This window comes from Vipera berus, assembly GCF_964194415.1.
Source record: "Vipera berus genome assembly, chromosome: 1".
Lineage (NCBI taxonomy): Eukaryota > Metazoa > Chordata > Lepidosauria > Squamata > Viperidae > Vipera > Vipera berus.
In genome coordinates, this window is record NC_138202.1 from 112841949 (window position 1) to 112858266 (window position 16318).

At 35.6% G+C, this 16318-nt stretch overlaps 2 protein-coding genes across 5 annotated transcripts in view; both read right to left on the minus strand.

The window, feature by feature from the left end:
* The window catches only part of TESMIN (testis expressed metallothionein like protein), a 31737-nt gene extending 25825 nt beyond the window's left edge, over nt 1-5912 (minus strand). The window contains exons 1-8 of the mRNA XM_081341375.1: nt 5454-5912; nt 4997-5117; nt 4811-4906; nt 4020-4555; nt 2262-2376; nt 1896-1954; nt 974-1132; nt 288-390 (exon numbers count right to left, since the gene is read on the minus strand). Coding sequence (XP_081197501.1) covers nt 288-390; nt 974-1132; nt 1896-1954; nt 2262-2376; nt 4020-4538 — 955 coding nt within the window. The 5' untranslated portion in view covers nt 4539-4555; nt 4811-4906; nt 4997-5117; nt 5454-5912. The remainder of the gene's footprint in view (nt 1-287; nt 391-973; nt 1133-1895; nt 1955-2261; nt 2377-4019; nt 4556-4810; nt 4907-4996; nt 5118-5453) is intronic.
* Nucleotides 5913-8527: 2615 nt separating this feature from the next.
* The window catches only part of CPT1A (carnitine palmitoyltransferase 1A), a 51290-nt gene continuing 43499 nt past the window's right edge, over nt 8528-16318 (minus strand). For all 4 annotated transcript variants that reach the window (XM_081313957.1, XM_081313958.1, XM_081313955.1 and 1 more), the window contains exons 18-20: nt 14581-14685; nt 12531-12623; nt 8528-10518 (exon numbers count right to left, since the gene is read on the minus strand). In XM_081313957.1, the coding sequence (XP_081170083.1) occupies nt 10432-10518; nt 12531-12623; nt 14581-14685 (285 nt within the window). In that variant the 3' untranslated portion in view covers nt 8528-10431. The remainder of the gene's footprint in view (nt 10519-12530; nt 12624-14580; nt 14686-16318) is intronic.

Sequence of the window (16318 nt, forward strand, 5' to 3'; positions counted from 1 at the left end):
CTAAGCTGTTTACAGACTCAGCATATTGCCCCCAACAGTCTGGGTCTTCATTTTACCAACCTCGGAAGGATGGAAGGCTGAGTCAACCTTGAGCCCAATGAGACTCGAACTGCCAAACTGCTGTCAGCCAGCAGTCAGCAGAAGTAGCCTGAAAGTACTGCATTCTAATCACTACACCACCAGTGCAGTGGTGGTGTATCATTACAGCTCCATATCAACATTTAAGATGCACCAACATAGACAATAATTTGAATATCAAAAACAATATATTTATTACAGATACTTACATTGTTCTTGATACTGGGAAACCAAATGAATAGCTTTCAATTCTCTTGTCTCAGTATTGTTTACACAAAGTATATGGGTGCCATTTTTCAACTGGCATATTATCTAAAATGCATAACCAATTATTAATTTGCTATAATTTTCTAGGTGTGGCAGAAATACTGTATTTATGTAAAAAGGTTTCATTAAAATTTTTACTTAAAACCAGCTTGTCAATTTCTGGTATTAACACTGAATATTTGTGTAGTTTTGGAAGAATACACAAAGATGTCCATACTCGCACTTAAACAATGCTCAATACTTTACATTTCTGTTTATTGCACACAACTGCAATCTTATGTACATTTATCAGAGAGGTCTTATTAAACTGAAAGGGTATTACTTCTGAATTATAGATTTTAAGACTTGAGCTCTAATCTTTTACATTAAATAATGAAAAAGAAGTCTGAGTGTCTGCATGCATGAGAAGGAAAACTATATCCTCTCCATGCCTACTACTTCAATATACTTTATTCTACCACTTGCAACCTTCACATGGATAAGGATTGCCTATTTATATAAAAACAATATCAAGCTTTTAAAAATATATATTGTGCCATTTAGATAGCTATGTTAACCATAAAAAATAAAGAAAATTTAATAAAAACATGCAAAATTATCTAATACAGATATATATTATTATATTTACCACTTGAGGAGTGGAGTAATTTCTCTGTGAATAAGTGGATTCCTCCACAGCATTTTGTTCTGCTGCCAGATTGTGGCCTGCCTCTGTACCATTTGAACTGTGAAAAACACCTTCGGTATTATTTTCTACAAGGCTTACAGCTGTCTCTTTGATCTCATTCTGAAATACAAGCAATTTCATATTTTAAATAGGATACATTACATTAGAATATTAAGAATAAAATCTAAAAATTTAAACAGAACTTGCTGACACTAATAGGTAAATAAGAATTTCAAATTGTCAGTTTTTAATTGTCATTAAAATATTTTTAAAAGAAACATTTTCATTTTCTTTTAACAAGTGGCTAAAGAATATCAAAGAAAATATGGCAAAAATTTTTTGCAACTTCTCCAGGGAAATACCTGCTTTATGAGCTGCGGCCACTTGGTTTTTAAGAGTTTCATCAAAGACCCCTACATAGTGGGGGGGAGCAGGGAGGGGGAAGGGGGGTTTCTTAAGGGAAAACTGTATTTTAAAACTTTTCAATAAAAAAAAAAAAGACCCCTACATAGTAAGCAGATGCAAGACAGGGTGTTTTTGTTATTTATTTTTTGTTTTATACTCGGAATGTGTTTTTAGCAATCCTAAAGCAGATTATAATAAGATATTAGACTTTGTCTCTTTAAAATATTTTTATTCTTTTCCATTACAAATCCTCTCCCTTGTAATAAAACTGATAAAATAAAAAGGATGAGCAGTAGAGTAACCCATAAATGACTAATATGTATAATAAATACTCTGAAAACATAACTCAGGGCACATATAGATATGGTACATAGAAACAAAGTTCAGCTTCAGAAGACCTTCAAATGGGTGATTCTGCTTGCATGATAATTCATAAACTCCTACTAGATGTTGACCTAAATATAAAATTAATACTTACTGATCTTGTTTGTGATACATTTGTATCTTGAGATGAAGCATGTATACCATTGCAAAATTCTATTGTACAAAACAAATGTGAAAAATTATAAGGACAAATCATTATACAATGTATAAACCATTGAAATCAAAAAGCAAAATAACTTTGGAAGTATCTGTCTGAGATTATTTCAATGAAATACCTCAAATGAGAAAGATGGCATAGGCAACTCTATTAAAAATCTTCTTAACATTTCTTCCTATGAGAGGTTCAACCGAACCTTAGTCTCATTTTAAATAGAACGTTTTTTTCATTTGCAGGAGGAATATCCTGATTGAAATCTAATTTATTCAGGTATAGAAGAATTGATATTTTAAAATCACTTACCATCAGAGCAGCCTGATAAGGTTTGTGACATTGTAGAATTATTAACAATGCCTTTGATTTGGTCACAAGAAATAGTGCTACTTGCGTTTGAAGGAGTTAATAAAGGTCTCAGCACCTAGGAAACAAAGCAGGCATCCTACTGAAGCTTAAAACTATTATTTACATTGTAAAATTAAGCCTTTATGAGTTTTCTTTAGCAGAAAATATTTTCTCAACTAACTTGGAGAACCTCATATTTTGTTCCACTATTTTTTGCAGTTATATTGTATAGCTTTTCTCTATCATAATTCATTGTTACAGAGACTGTCCCAGATTCTCCAGAATAGATTTCTGAAGGGAGTGAGTTTAAGATTGTTGGCTATATTAGCAATAATCTGAGGTCCTGATATAACTTTCATTAACCTACTCTCTTTTGAAACATGAAAACAGGAAAGTGGTGGGGGGGGTTCTATAGAGTACTTAAACTTTCATAAGGTTTTGCATAAATCTCAACACTTCCTGAATTGACTTAGGATAAGAAAACAGCTCCTTTTATGGGTTAGCCCAAGAAATTACAGAACAAGAAGCAGTGGGAAAAATACTTTTTTCAGTGAAACAAATTGGCTGTGTTTGCATACATGCCTAAACAGCAGAAAATAGCTTCCAGATCAGATTCAGAAGCTTGGAAAAAGATGCCCTTGCTCTAAAGAATTTTTAAAAAGTGGTTTGTTTCCATGTGTTCTGCCTGTTTCAATCAATTTAGACAGAAGTCCTATAAATTATCAGTTCTTGCAATGGAAATGTTGCACCACAGCAGAGACTAGAATGCTCTATGTATGGATGCACCAAAGCTTTTAGATATTGTCTGGATTTGGAATTGAATAATCCAGATTCAAAAGTCATCAACACCATTCAGTAGAGGGCAAAAATGTCATTTTGCTCTGGTTATGATATTCAACATACATTTTGTTGATCACTATATGACAGAGGTCCCCAACTTTTTGGGCACCAGGGATTGGTTCTGCGGAGACAAGTTTTTCCACTGACCAGGGGATGCATGGTTTTGTGTGCTGCCTGCATCTCGCGGATGGGGCTTTGCTTGTTTGTGTGGCCTGGTTGCTGACATGCTCCAGCCCGGTACTGGTCCACAGACCGGGGATTGGGGACCCCTGCTATATGATGCAGAATATATTTTTATAATATTAACATATGTTTTCTCTCTCAAACTATCAGGATTTAAAAGATGACATATTTTGATGCTGAAATATATAATTCTACATCCCATATATTGAAAAACAAGGAGTTGTTGTTGCATTTGGTAACCTAATAGTTTTTACTTGTTTTAAATTTTAAATATTTTATATAACATCTTGAAGTACTTCAATTTGAATTCAAAGCAGATATTTTGCACTCAAAATGCTCCAAACTCATAAAAGTTCAGAACAGTTCTGAATTTGAAACAGAACACTTTTGAGTCCAAACCATTTTGAATTTAAAATGTTTTGTATACCTCCAAGATTCCTTCCCCATTCCCAGCTTTTTTTATCTCCAAATCTGTACTAATGAAACACCCTGAGGCAAATGTGATAAATAAGAGAAACTTGTATATCTGCATGTGATAATGTAACTCGACAGTCTTAATTTTTTTAGATTTAATCAGCAGTACTCAATAATGTAATTAGTTTTAGTTTACAATTTAATATAATTAGAATATAATAAAACAGAATAAATATTATAACTATGATATTTTCTAAATGATAAATAGAAGCACAATCTTACTGGTGTAATTTCTGTATTTGTACTGATTGTTCCATCAGGAGCATTGGTGACAAGAGATAGTACAGTATTTCTATCTTGTGTCATTAATGAAGAAAATTGAACACTGTATGAATGTAGTTGCAGTTCTGGTAAATATGGACATCTTGCTGCTTCTGAAAGAGCCTCTTCTGATAATTTTTCATATTTTCCAAGGACTTCATTGCAATAATCTTGTGTACATGGTTGCATTTTTACCTCAAGCACCGTGTTTTCATTTTCCCTGTTAAGCGTATGTTTCAAATAATCAACTGTAGTTTCTCCTGTGCAATTTAAACAAGTATCTTGACTACAAAGGGATCCTTTATCAACTGACTTATTTAGTAAATCAGTCTTAAGATTATGGTTTTCAGAACTAAATGCAAGTCCTTTATCTGTCCTGGAAATTCCAGCAAGAGTTAGATGATTTTCCGTAGGTATAGTTAAAATTTCAGACTGGGTATGTTTCGTCTCAATGGAAACACGTCCTAAAGTAGCTGTCATCTTGGTAAATCTATCAGCTTCAAAATAAGCAAAAATAAGCAAAAAAGTGACATAAAGCTGTCATCATAAACTTACATACACTCTTCTCCATATATAGTTGGACAGTATATTAAATAGTTATATTCTATACATTAAATATAGTCATTGTACTATATATTAAGGCATAGGACTAGAAAGCCTAAAATAAAATAATTGTAAAATACAGTAATATAATCTGTTTTTAAAAATAATTTAACAGTTATAAGAGATGCACCAATGAAGATATTAAATACCCTTTGAACAGCTCAGATATTAAGTTTTTTTCTAAGGTATGGAGTGATGGATCTGAATTTCTGGTGGAAGACTCTTCTTTAGGATAGGTTCCAATGCTGATAAACCAAGGATATTAGGGTTAGAGATACATGAATGAAGACAAACAGAGATACTACATATTGATGGTGTGAAACGGTTCTACACACCTACAGAATTTCATCACGTGTACCAAGTTCAGGACTGCTTTTTCTGCATTGTGCATGATGGGAATTATTGTTACACATGCAGTTCTTGGCTCTTTTGTTTCCTTTTCACACATATAGATACCTGTGAAAATAATGTATAATTGTGACTTTCTCGAGTGCGATCAAAGATGGGCTGCCTCACAGCTGGATTGAAAAGACTTGTGCTTATGTCAGGGTTTAATAAGTGTGCATTATCTTTACCTAGACCCGCGAGTTCCAGCTGCTGGGTAGACTAGTATACGCGTTATCTCAAGAAACGGGTTACGGATCTGATCTGATCCTCCCCCCACCCCCCACCCCGAAATATTTCTCCAACCTGTCGGGATGGGTGAGGATGTGCGTGCGCATGCCACATGAGGCGAATAAGTCCTTGACGGGCCATTCGTACATACAATACTTCTACTTTTCTCCCGCTCACCTTCCCCCTCTGCAGATTCCCGCCTTTTCCCTTCCATCACGCTTAGGAGCGCCTGCTCCAATTTGACGAGGAAGAGCCGTTGGGCGGGGATCGGGAGCGCAGCTGTGCCTCGAGCTGAGGCGGAGCCTGGAGGGCACGCGCTGGTTCCGGGTCAGATGACCTCGCCTCCGAGAATACAACCCCCCCCCCCACCACCCAACGCTTTGCTGGTGTCCGGGCGCGCGCGGGCCCGCTTGCAGGACAATGACGACTTCTAGAGATTTTTTTTTTTAGTTGCTTTTGAAAATGCACGATCTTGGTTCTGCACGATCCAGTTCCAGAATCATTTATTTATTTTATTTTATTATTTTAATTCCATTGTTGGGGGCAATTAAGCTGACTTTGTAATAACGCCGCTTGGGGTGTGTGTGAAAGCCCTAACAAGCAGGCATATACATAGAATGAAGGCTACTGCTAAGCTTGTAAGCCGCCCTGAGTCTTCGGAGAAGGGCGGGATATAAATGGAATTTAAATAAATAAATAAATAAAATTTATATCCCGCCCTTCTCCGAAGACTCAGGGCGGCTTACAAGCTTAGCAGTAGCCTTCATTCTATGTATATGCCTGCTTGTTAGGGCTTTCACACACCCCCAAGCGGCATTATTACAAAGTCAGCTTATCATGCTCATCCTCTCCCTTGACGGTATTTAAATAAAGGGCGACGTCGTTTCTTTTATGAAGACAAAACGGGGGGGGGAAGACTTAAGTTCTGCTTTTTTTGAACAAAAGACAAAACATTCTTTCCGACAGGGAGAGGTAAAAAGGCTGTGCACGTGAGCCCGCACACCCAAATTCATACCGTCCATAAATCAAACTAGGACAGGGGTAGGCAACCTCGGCTCTTTTATGACTCATGGACTTCAACTCCCAGAATTCCTGAGTCAGCTATGCTGACTCAGGAATTCTGGGAGTTGAAGTTCATGAGTCATAAAAAAGCCGAGGTTGCCTACCCCTGGTATAAGAGAAAACCGGGGAGGGACGAGCGATTAGGTCATGGGTAGGCAACCTTGGCTCTTTTATGACTCGCGGACTTCAACTCCCATGCTGTGCTGGCTCAGGAATTCTGGGAGTTGAAGTTCATGAGTCATAAAAAAGCCGAGGTTGCCTACCCCTGGTATAAGAGAAAACCGGGGAGGGACGAGCGATTAGGTCATGGGTAGGCAACCTTGGCTCTTTTATGACTCGCGGACTTCAACTCCCATGCTGTGCTGGCTCAGGAATTCTGGGAGTTGAAGTCCGCGAGTCATAAAAGAGCCAAGGTTGCCGACCCCTGAACTAGGAGATCCTGTTAATACCCGGAGATTGACGGGCATTAACCACCGGTACTACGCGCACATTTTCCTTAAAGCTTATTGGCCTTCACAGTACTTAAAAAGCCTGTAAGTTGGTGGATTTCATGTTCTTCGGCAGACCAAACGGTTTAAGATATATCTTGGATTATTTTCATGTGACCTTTTAAATTAGCATTCTGCACGGTAAGAAGTACAGCCTTCTACACTTTTAAAGTTAAATCCTCATTAAAGAAAATTATGCAACTTACACATAATATCGCACAAAAGGAAAATATAAAGACAATGTACTATTGTGGCATTTTTTCCCTTTTAAGGGAATGAATAGGGTCTGGTGCCTTTGTTATACATACTAACATCGCAGACATGATGTCTACCATAAGAAAGGCAAGAATAGGAGGATCTGGAACACTTCTATTGCATGTGATCTGTTTTTTGGGGGTGGGGCTTGTGCTTCTATGCATTTATGTTCCTTACTGGATAAGATAATGAACTACATGTTCATTATATATACCTGTTGGCAACTCCCCAATTTCTTAAGTTTTACCAATTATATTCAATTGCTGTAAAGTTAAGGACAAGCAGGCTGTTGCAAGTAAGAAAAGTGAAGAACTTGAACAGGAAATACCTCGCTATAGAGACAAAAGCCCATTCCTTCACTTGCCTTTTAAATTAACATGATTTCTGGTGCTAATGTTGCCTTTAAAAAAACAGTGATTATCTTACCACCCTACCCTCACCCTCAAGTCCCAGATTTAAGGTGATCTAGAAAATAACCAACTTTTTCTGTTCAAGATGCCAAGGGAACTGTTGTGTCTACATTGACCAGGTTAGTCTTCCTCACTGATAGGTATGCAGAGACAAGTGGCTATTCATTAGCCTATCATGATTTTCAAAGTATTTTTCCCTTCTACCAAGGAACATATGCTTTACTAACCAGTAGCTGAATGAGCATAGATCACATCACAGCAAGTTATTGCATTGTTGCAGCCTGAATAAATAAGTGTACCTAATGGAGTAAGGGTTTCATTCTGCCTTCAGCATTGGGAAGTGAAAAGTCTTAATCTCACCCTTTGTGCTATAGAATTTCATGAACTGGCAAGAGATGAATCTTGGTCTTTATAAGAAAACCTGTTTAGTGTAATGAAGGTAGAATACTGATGTTTTTTCCTACTCCATTGGAAAATCCAAGTTGTCCATGAGTTGCTTCTATAGTGAGATGGGCAGCATATAAACTTATAAATAAATGAAAGCTCCTTGACTGATTTGGGACTACTAGCTCTTAAAACTAGTAATTCTTGAATGGCTGATACAACCGCAAAATCTCTTCCCTGTGAATATACTATGCTGTTATATGACTACAACAGGATTTGGGTTCATTCCTCCAAAATAAGTTTTAAAAAGTCTTCTATCCTTTGAGAAAAGACGGGGATTCACTTAGCAGCAAATGCTGTTTCATCAATGGCCAAACATTATTAGATTCAGCTCAGGAAAGAAAGAAAGAAAAAGAGAGAGAGAGAGTGAGTGAGTGAGTGAGTGAGTGAGTTAAGTGAATCTGGCTTCCCCATTGAGTTTGCTTGTCAAGAAGGTCACTAAGGTGATCACATGACCCTGGGACACTGCAATCAAAATAAATGAGTCAGTTGCCAAGCATCTAAATTTTGATCACATGACCATTGGGATGCTGAATTTCAATATAAATTTCTTTGAAAGTTATAAACAATAACCATATATCTAATATAAAATGCACACTTTTAAATAATATTTTTATTAAGAATAAGCTGTTTACTATGTGTTTAAAGATTTACAACCAAAAGCAGTATTATATACAGGCAGTTGACATTCTAAGAGGATATAAACCAAGGTCAGAAATAGTTTTTGTGTCCATTTTTTAAAAAAAGACATTTAACCTTTCAATCACTTACAGTAAAATTCATATTAACTTCAGCCAATTACACATTTATATTTCCTTAAAATATAAAACATTGCATTGATAATGCACTAATTAAGCATGTTTACAATTCAAATATCTAAAACCTGAGTCAAACCTAATAATGCTCTTGATAAAAAAGATTCTTAGAATATAGAGACTGGTCAGTTGGTAAAATAAAAGCATATACTTAACAGAACACTGACTTATGAATGCAGCATGACATCCATGGCTTTCCCCCCCATAATTTTGTCATGTTTACCATTCTTGATCATATGAAACATGCCCTATCTATTCTTGTGCAGATTTATACTTCAATATTTATTTATGAAATAATATAACTGATTTGCATTAATCGAAGTCAAAGAATTTAATAGCAAATTCTTAGGACAGCAACTTGAGTCCTGTATCTTCTATTGGTATTAAAAGCTCTTGAACATCAGGGTTTTATTAGATTAACCCCCATATTGGTTGCTTCATCCTTCTTAAAGCCGATAATTGGTGGATAAGGCCTTTTAGGTCTTAAGTAAAGACTTATGACAGACTGATAAGAATTATGTCTTATATAAAGACTGTTGAGAACATTTAAGTCTGATTTTTGTAATGTTTGCATTTCTGATTTCTGAATAAAGTTCCTGCCAGCCATAAGACCAACTATCTTTTTTCTTTGTAATTTTTAATACAGATTGTTTTTAGTAATGCCATTCATGATTTGTCACATTTCTACATTTAAAAAAAATCTTGAGATAACTCCAATTTAATCTATGACATTTAAATGTTAGGTATGTATATTAATGACTGTATAACTCATACAATAATAATTTCTTAAGGCAGAAGGTGGTCAAGCTACTTTGACTGGTCTTTACACTGAAGATTGTCCCAACAGATTTTAAACCAGCTGATTAATTGTAATGCAGAGTGATGGGATAAAACAAACTGAATAAAACTCTTGAAGCAAGATAGTAACTTCCCTTTTTTTGTAAGAGTGTAAAAATTATCCTCATAAGAAATAGCTTTTATCATAATACAAAGGAAAATTGTTTGCAAGATTTTTCATTTTTCATTTTATTTGCTGATACTATACCCCGTATTCCTGCAAATTCAGCAATTCTTATTTTTCAAATTCAGCCATTCAACTTTTGAAATTCAGCAAATACAGGCTTTAAAATTATATACAGAAAAAGCCACATCTGACATTTCAAGTAACAAGACAGGCTTAATTCCAAATAGCAAAATGTTTCCCCCCACCACTAAGACAATTCAGGACACTTGCCTGATGTTTCTAAATGTTCAACTTAACAAAATGCCTTTATTTATGGTGTATGTCCTAAATTGTAACTTTTTGAAAAAAACATCCCAACTAAATGAATTATGTCTTCTGCCATTATATTTCAAGTCATATTTTTTCTATTAGCATGAGATTGTAATAACATACATGTTCTCTTAATTTATAGAACACAAGAAACTGTTAAATTAAGACAAATGAGGAATAAATTTCATGTTGCAATTCCTCACCAAATATAAAAATCTCAACAGTCATTTCTTGTGAAAAAGAAAATTCTTCTGAAAAATCAAAGGGATGGACCTTCAAAGCCATACAAGAATGCTTGTTTATATACCTGGGAATGAATTGCAGCTCAGCATAGCTTATTTTCAGTCACTGTACAGAAGAGTTCTCATCTCCAACATTGGCCAACTAGTTTTTCTACTGTTAGAAAAATCATTTAGTAGAGTTTTTGCCAACGTGAAACAAGTCACGGATGTCACACAATGCTTGTTTGATGTTTTTCCCAAAGCGATGAGAATCCTAAAAGTTAAAAATCCAAATTCACAATCACATAGCAATCTTATAGTGTACATCAAGTATGCATGCATACAAACAACTATTTTTTAATGTATGAAACCGACTGCCATTTACTACTTTTGTTTATTCAGTGATGTGATTTTATAGGTTCTTTTTATAAATCCTTTAATAGTATTAATGCGTTTGGAAAATAATTCAGACTTGATTTTATTTATTTACTGTAAACATTTATGATAGCCATATCTAATAAATTGGATATGATATGAGTCAATAAGTATATGATGAAAGTGGAGAAAGGGAGATTCCAAAGCCATTTTCTCTAGGAAGTCATTTCTGAGGCCTGCATGAAAATGTATCAAGAGCAGCAAACTGTATTATGTAACATAAAACCATTTTATCAGAGATAACTGCTTAATATAGAGTGCCAGTATCTGTCTAATTAGAAGCTAAGCAGAGCTGGGCCTGATTAGTATGTGACTGAGAAGAAAAAGTTTGCAAAAGGTAATGGCAAGCTACTTCCATTATGTTGCTAAGAAAGCTGCATAAATGGATTTGTCCACTGTCTTAGAAGTCAAAGGAAATTTTACTTAAAACTTTAGTCCCTGAGAACATGAGGTGCTGAATAAGTGTTCAATGGTAACATCCTATTTGACTGTTGTCCGTATAAGAGGGTGAGAGACAGGTATCTTGGTCTATATACCAAACGAATGACCCATTGGGATCCCCATATCAAAATAACTTACCTTATGTCTGGCCAGAACTTGAAAATAACATTCAACGTAGCACAGTATTTAAACAAAATGATCCGGTTAAGATCTGCATATGTGGGACTGATTGGGGTAGATTGTAAGGGCGACTCCGAAATATAATGTTATCATATTTTATCTATATCTTAAATTTGTATTTTATTACTATTTCAACTTAAATTGTATTTTAATTCCATTTTAAATTGTATTTTATCAAATTCCATTTTGGATTGCTTTTATCAAGTTTTGGTGACGGTTTGTTGCTGGAACTTTGTACTTTGATATGGCCCAAGGGCTAATCAATAAAGTTGTTGTTGTGTTCAATGGTAAACCTGCCTACATATAAATATGCACACCTCCAAACTCGCCCAACCCACTCTGTCTCCTTCCTCACATGCACACACAGTTCAGCATTTCTCTTTTCTCATGGAGAACACAGCAACCTTCTGCCCTTTTCACTGAGTATATGAAAATTAAAGATAGTTCCCCCCCCTCCCCCCCCAAACTCAGTGATAAGTGGATTATAAGCAGCAGGGATATGTTTCAGCCCTAGTGCCTGAAGGCTGTTGGGATCAGCACGAGAAGGAACCATCTCTGGCCTGATCCTATCAAGACTAAGTGGTTGTGAGTGTTTGAGCTGCCCGGGTCTGGGGATTCTCCATCTTTGATCCTGGATGTATCTGTCTGGACAACTAATCTATCAGTCTGAGTTCTTTTGATGAACGTCATCTGTTGGGATACCAGAAATGTGCCTTCTCTGCAGCTGCACCTGTCGTCTGGAAGGAGGTTCCCTGCAAGAACCAGAAGGCTCCCTCTTGGCTGTTGATGGGCCTTGAATACAAGGCATTTTGCCCAGGTCTTGGGCAACAGAGAGAGAGTAAAACCCCTTTCCTCTCTTTCTGCGCAGTTTGTTGTTCTCGTTATTTTTTTTTATTACCTGTTATTAACTATACTCTTGTTTTGCTTGTTATGAGTTGTTGGGAGTCAGGTGGCATAAAATTTTGATAAAAAATAAACAAAACCTATAGTGGCTTCTCTAATTTCTATTTTCTCTATTTTCCAACCTTTGTTTACTGTAACCAAAATATACACTTGCTTATTTGGAATACTGAAGTACATTAACTAAAAATATTAGGCGTTATTTTAAAACCAATAATGTATATTATACTGTTTCTTGTATATCCAATTTTCTGTTAAGATAAGCAATTGAGATACAAAAATGGGGCTACAGGTGAGAGTGACAGGCCCTAAAATTAATAAAATACTTACTGTTTCAGTACATGAAAATTTACTGGATACATGGAAGTTGATGAGATTCTCACCCGTAATAATGTAAGACACCCCATAACCATCATCAGCAACCTGTAGAAAATATACATAGAATACCTCAGTTCTCTACATGTCCATAACAAATCACTTCAAGACTATTTTGATTTTAAAGTCCAATAAAAGGTGCTCCATAATTTTATCTTTCAATAAAAGCAGGCATCATGTAAAAACAGTTTATCATTCTGGGAAGAATTGAAGGGAATGTCAGGCTAATATACTAGGAATCTTTTGCTTTTCCCCCGAATTGATATATCCTCAGTAGTTTAATCATGCATGCAATTAATCACAATTATTAGTCAAATTTATTTAATGCAAATTACACCATCACTAAACACTAGTCTTACTGAATGATAACGAATTTAGATAATCTAATGGATTTGTTTAAGAAATTGTGTAGCAATAGCACTTAAATTTATACACCGCTTTACAGTACTTTACAGCCCTTTCTAAGCAGTTTGCAGTTAGCATATTGCCCCCCACTCCCAACAATCTGGGTCCTCATTTTACCGACCTCAGAAGGATGAAAGAACCTTGAGCCTGTGAGATTTGAACTGCCAAACTGCTGGCAGTCAGCAGAATTAGCCTGCAATACTGCATTCTGACTATTACGCCATCACCACTCTTGATAGGAAATATATATGGGGGAATATCACTTCTTGGGGGAAAAAACAGAATTAAAAAAATAATTTAAAAAATTATTTAATTAATGTTATTGTGATCAGAGAAACTTCTCTGAAAATGATTTATGAACGGTCCTTTTGAGAATTAAAAAATTGCATAATAAAAGTTAATCATCTTCCTGTTTGGTGTTTTTTAAACAACTGTGGTGAATGTATCATATTCATGATATGGTATCAATTCCTGATATTGTTTTAAAATAGTGAACAGTTTTATTTAGTCTGGTACTTTTGTCTATCATGTAACAAGTGGTCTTAAGTTGATAATAGACAATGCAAGAGGGATAAGAAGCTATCAAAGCAGCATTTATTTACTGAAATATATAGCAGTCATATTTACAATAGGTAAAGGTAAAGGTTCCCTCGCACATGCGTGCTAGTCGTTTCCAACTCTAGGGGCCGGTGCTCATCTCCGTTTCAAAGCCGAAGAGCCAGCGCTTGTCCGAGGATATCTCCGTGGTCATGTGGCCGGCATGACTAGATGCCAAAGGCGCATGGAACACTGTTACCTTCCCACCATAGTGGTCCCTATTTTTCTACTTGCATTTTTACGTGCTTTCGAACTGCTAGGTTGGCAGAAGCTGGGACGAGTAACAGGCGCTCACTCTGTTATGCGGCACTCGGGATTCGACCCACCAAACTGCCGACCATCTGATTGACAAGCTCAGCATCCTAACCCACTGAGCCACCGCGTCCCTTATATTTACAACAATGAATCTTAATTTGTTTTTTCGTTCTGTACTACCTTTATTATTAGATAATTTCATAAAATATAAAAAAAAACATTTTAATAACATATTTAGTTTTGCAGAATCCTTCAGTTGGGGTTTGGTTAAACTACATAGTGCATTATTTAAAGTTATTTTTTGTAGATTTTTAATATATTATTGATTGGGCAGCTAATTTATAACAATAACAAATAGAACTTTCCCCTTCTCTGATCTATTCCAATATTCAAGCAATGTTAACATCTCAGCCTTTTGGTAAACTGTTCGCTGACAGGTAGAATAAAAGATTCTACCCATCTCAGAAATTGGAATATGGAAACTGGGGTAATTGCTTAGGTTATGTGAAGAACAATTCATCTAATGCAGTTCAATCAGTTCTTTTAAAAATACGACATTTCTGATCAACAACTCATTTAATTGTATTTTTGCTCTTTTCCTTAGATATGAAAGCTTAGGGTTCATAAAGTTCATTTTTACATTGATAAATAATTCAGCATATGTCTGCAGCATTATATGGTGGATAATGTGGCTGGACATGAGATGATTTGTAATACTATGTTTAAAATAAAATACATGCAGACATACAGGTCCAAACCCTCCACCACAGGACTCCATTCCAGGATTCTTATCCAGATCAATATGTTGTTGAGGTGTTTGACTTGTTGAAAGTCTCCAGGGTTCTGCCAAAACCTGGGAAAGAAGATATAAGAAATTGCACACTTTTCAGCAGCTTGCAGGAACAAAAAGTATTATTTTGAATTCAAAGGACAGGTGCAAGTTGAGTAAGCAAACCCTCTGCACTTTTGCCAAAATCTCTCTTAAAATCACAATTTCACCAAAAAGGGATGTAAATATCCCCAAATCAGTGGCTGGAATGGATAATAGTTTTTCTATGAGTTGTGAATGGAAGAGTGCAAGATGTCAATATTCAATGCATGTTGCTTTCAACTGTCAAAGGCCTGTTCAGAGAATATTCTGTTTATTATAGCTGGGTTTTTGTGAAATCAGATCCCTATATCTCAAACTATTTTGGTGATAGTGATGAGGAATTGTTACAAAAAATGGCATAGAGAGGTAATGTGGCTCTAAGTAAAAAGCCTGTGATAAAACAATTATAATGACTGAAAAACCTTTTGTGTTGGTTTCCTGCTTTACTGTATTTGTTTATATACAATTTAGTCTGCTTTTCATTAAAAAATAATCCCCAAACAATCTTCTGTGGCACCCACGGAACTTAGGACTGCCTCTGACCTTCGCTCATTTCGCCGGGACCTGAAAACTTGGCTCTTTGATCTGTTTGGTCCAGACTGTGGGGTTGTTAATTTAACTGGGTTTTAGATTTACTCTTGGGGCTTGAATTTAATTTAATTGTTTTAATTTTTTGTATTTCATGGTTTTAACTGCCCTGTAAACCGCCCTGAGTCCTACGGGAATAGGGCGGTATACAAATTCAATAAAATAAATAAATAAATAAATGTGCAGTACACTATTAAACCCTGAAAATCCTATTTCTTTTTTTTACCCAAGCACCTAATAGTAATCACGCATCTCTTCAGAGGATAGCTGCACAACTTTAGGAAAAGCTGTTGTTTCCTCAAGAAGGTGCATACACATATGATCATACTCAAAAGTATATTTTTGAAATTAAATCCAAAGCACTGCATAGCTCTATCAGTACTTGGACCGGAGATCATTAGAACTTCAAAGGTTGTAGGCTAGACCAGGAGGTCAAAAACAATCCCAGAAGACCATGGCAAGCTAAATGTTACTAAGAAAATTATAGGAAACTGACCATATGGGCACCAGCTCCACTCAAAAGGATCTGTTCCTTTTATCACTTTTCTCTTGCAGTTTTTCTTACTTGAAGAGTTTTTAGAAAAATGTGTTAATTTTGGCAGACTCTTTGGCCTGCTTCTTTAAAAAAACACTTTGTTTCATATAATCCCCAGGTGTTTCCAAAACATCCCAGTTTGATTCTTGATTTGGTCGAATCCACTGCATACCTTCCATTTTTATATCCAACATTTCTATTTCCATGATTCTAGGCACAAAAAAGGCTAAGATATGGCACAGCACTTGCAAATAATTGTAAATCTTGTTTCAATAAATCAAAGTTTTCAGAATGCAGCACTGAATGTACAGATTTAAAATTTGAAAATATAAATATGTATGTTTTAGCTTTCCTTAATACGCTAAATTCTTAAAATATACTTATTTTCATTTTTGCAAAGATTTTTAAGCCTCAGAAAGTTTTCTCAGATGCTTCAAAGTTTCCAGTTTAAAAAGGTTTTCAACTGGTTGAACAGATCACTTAAAATGCAAA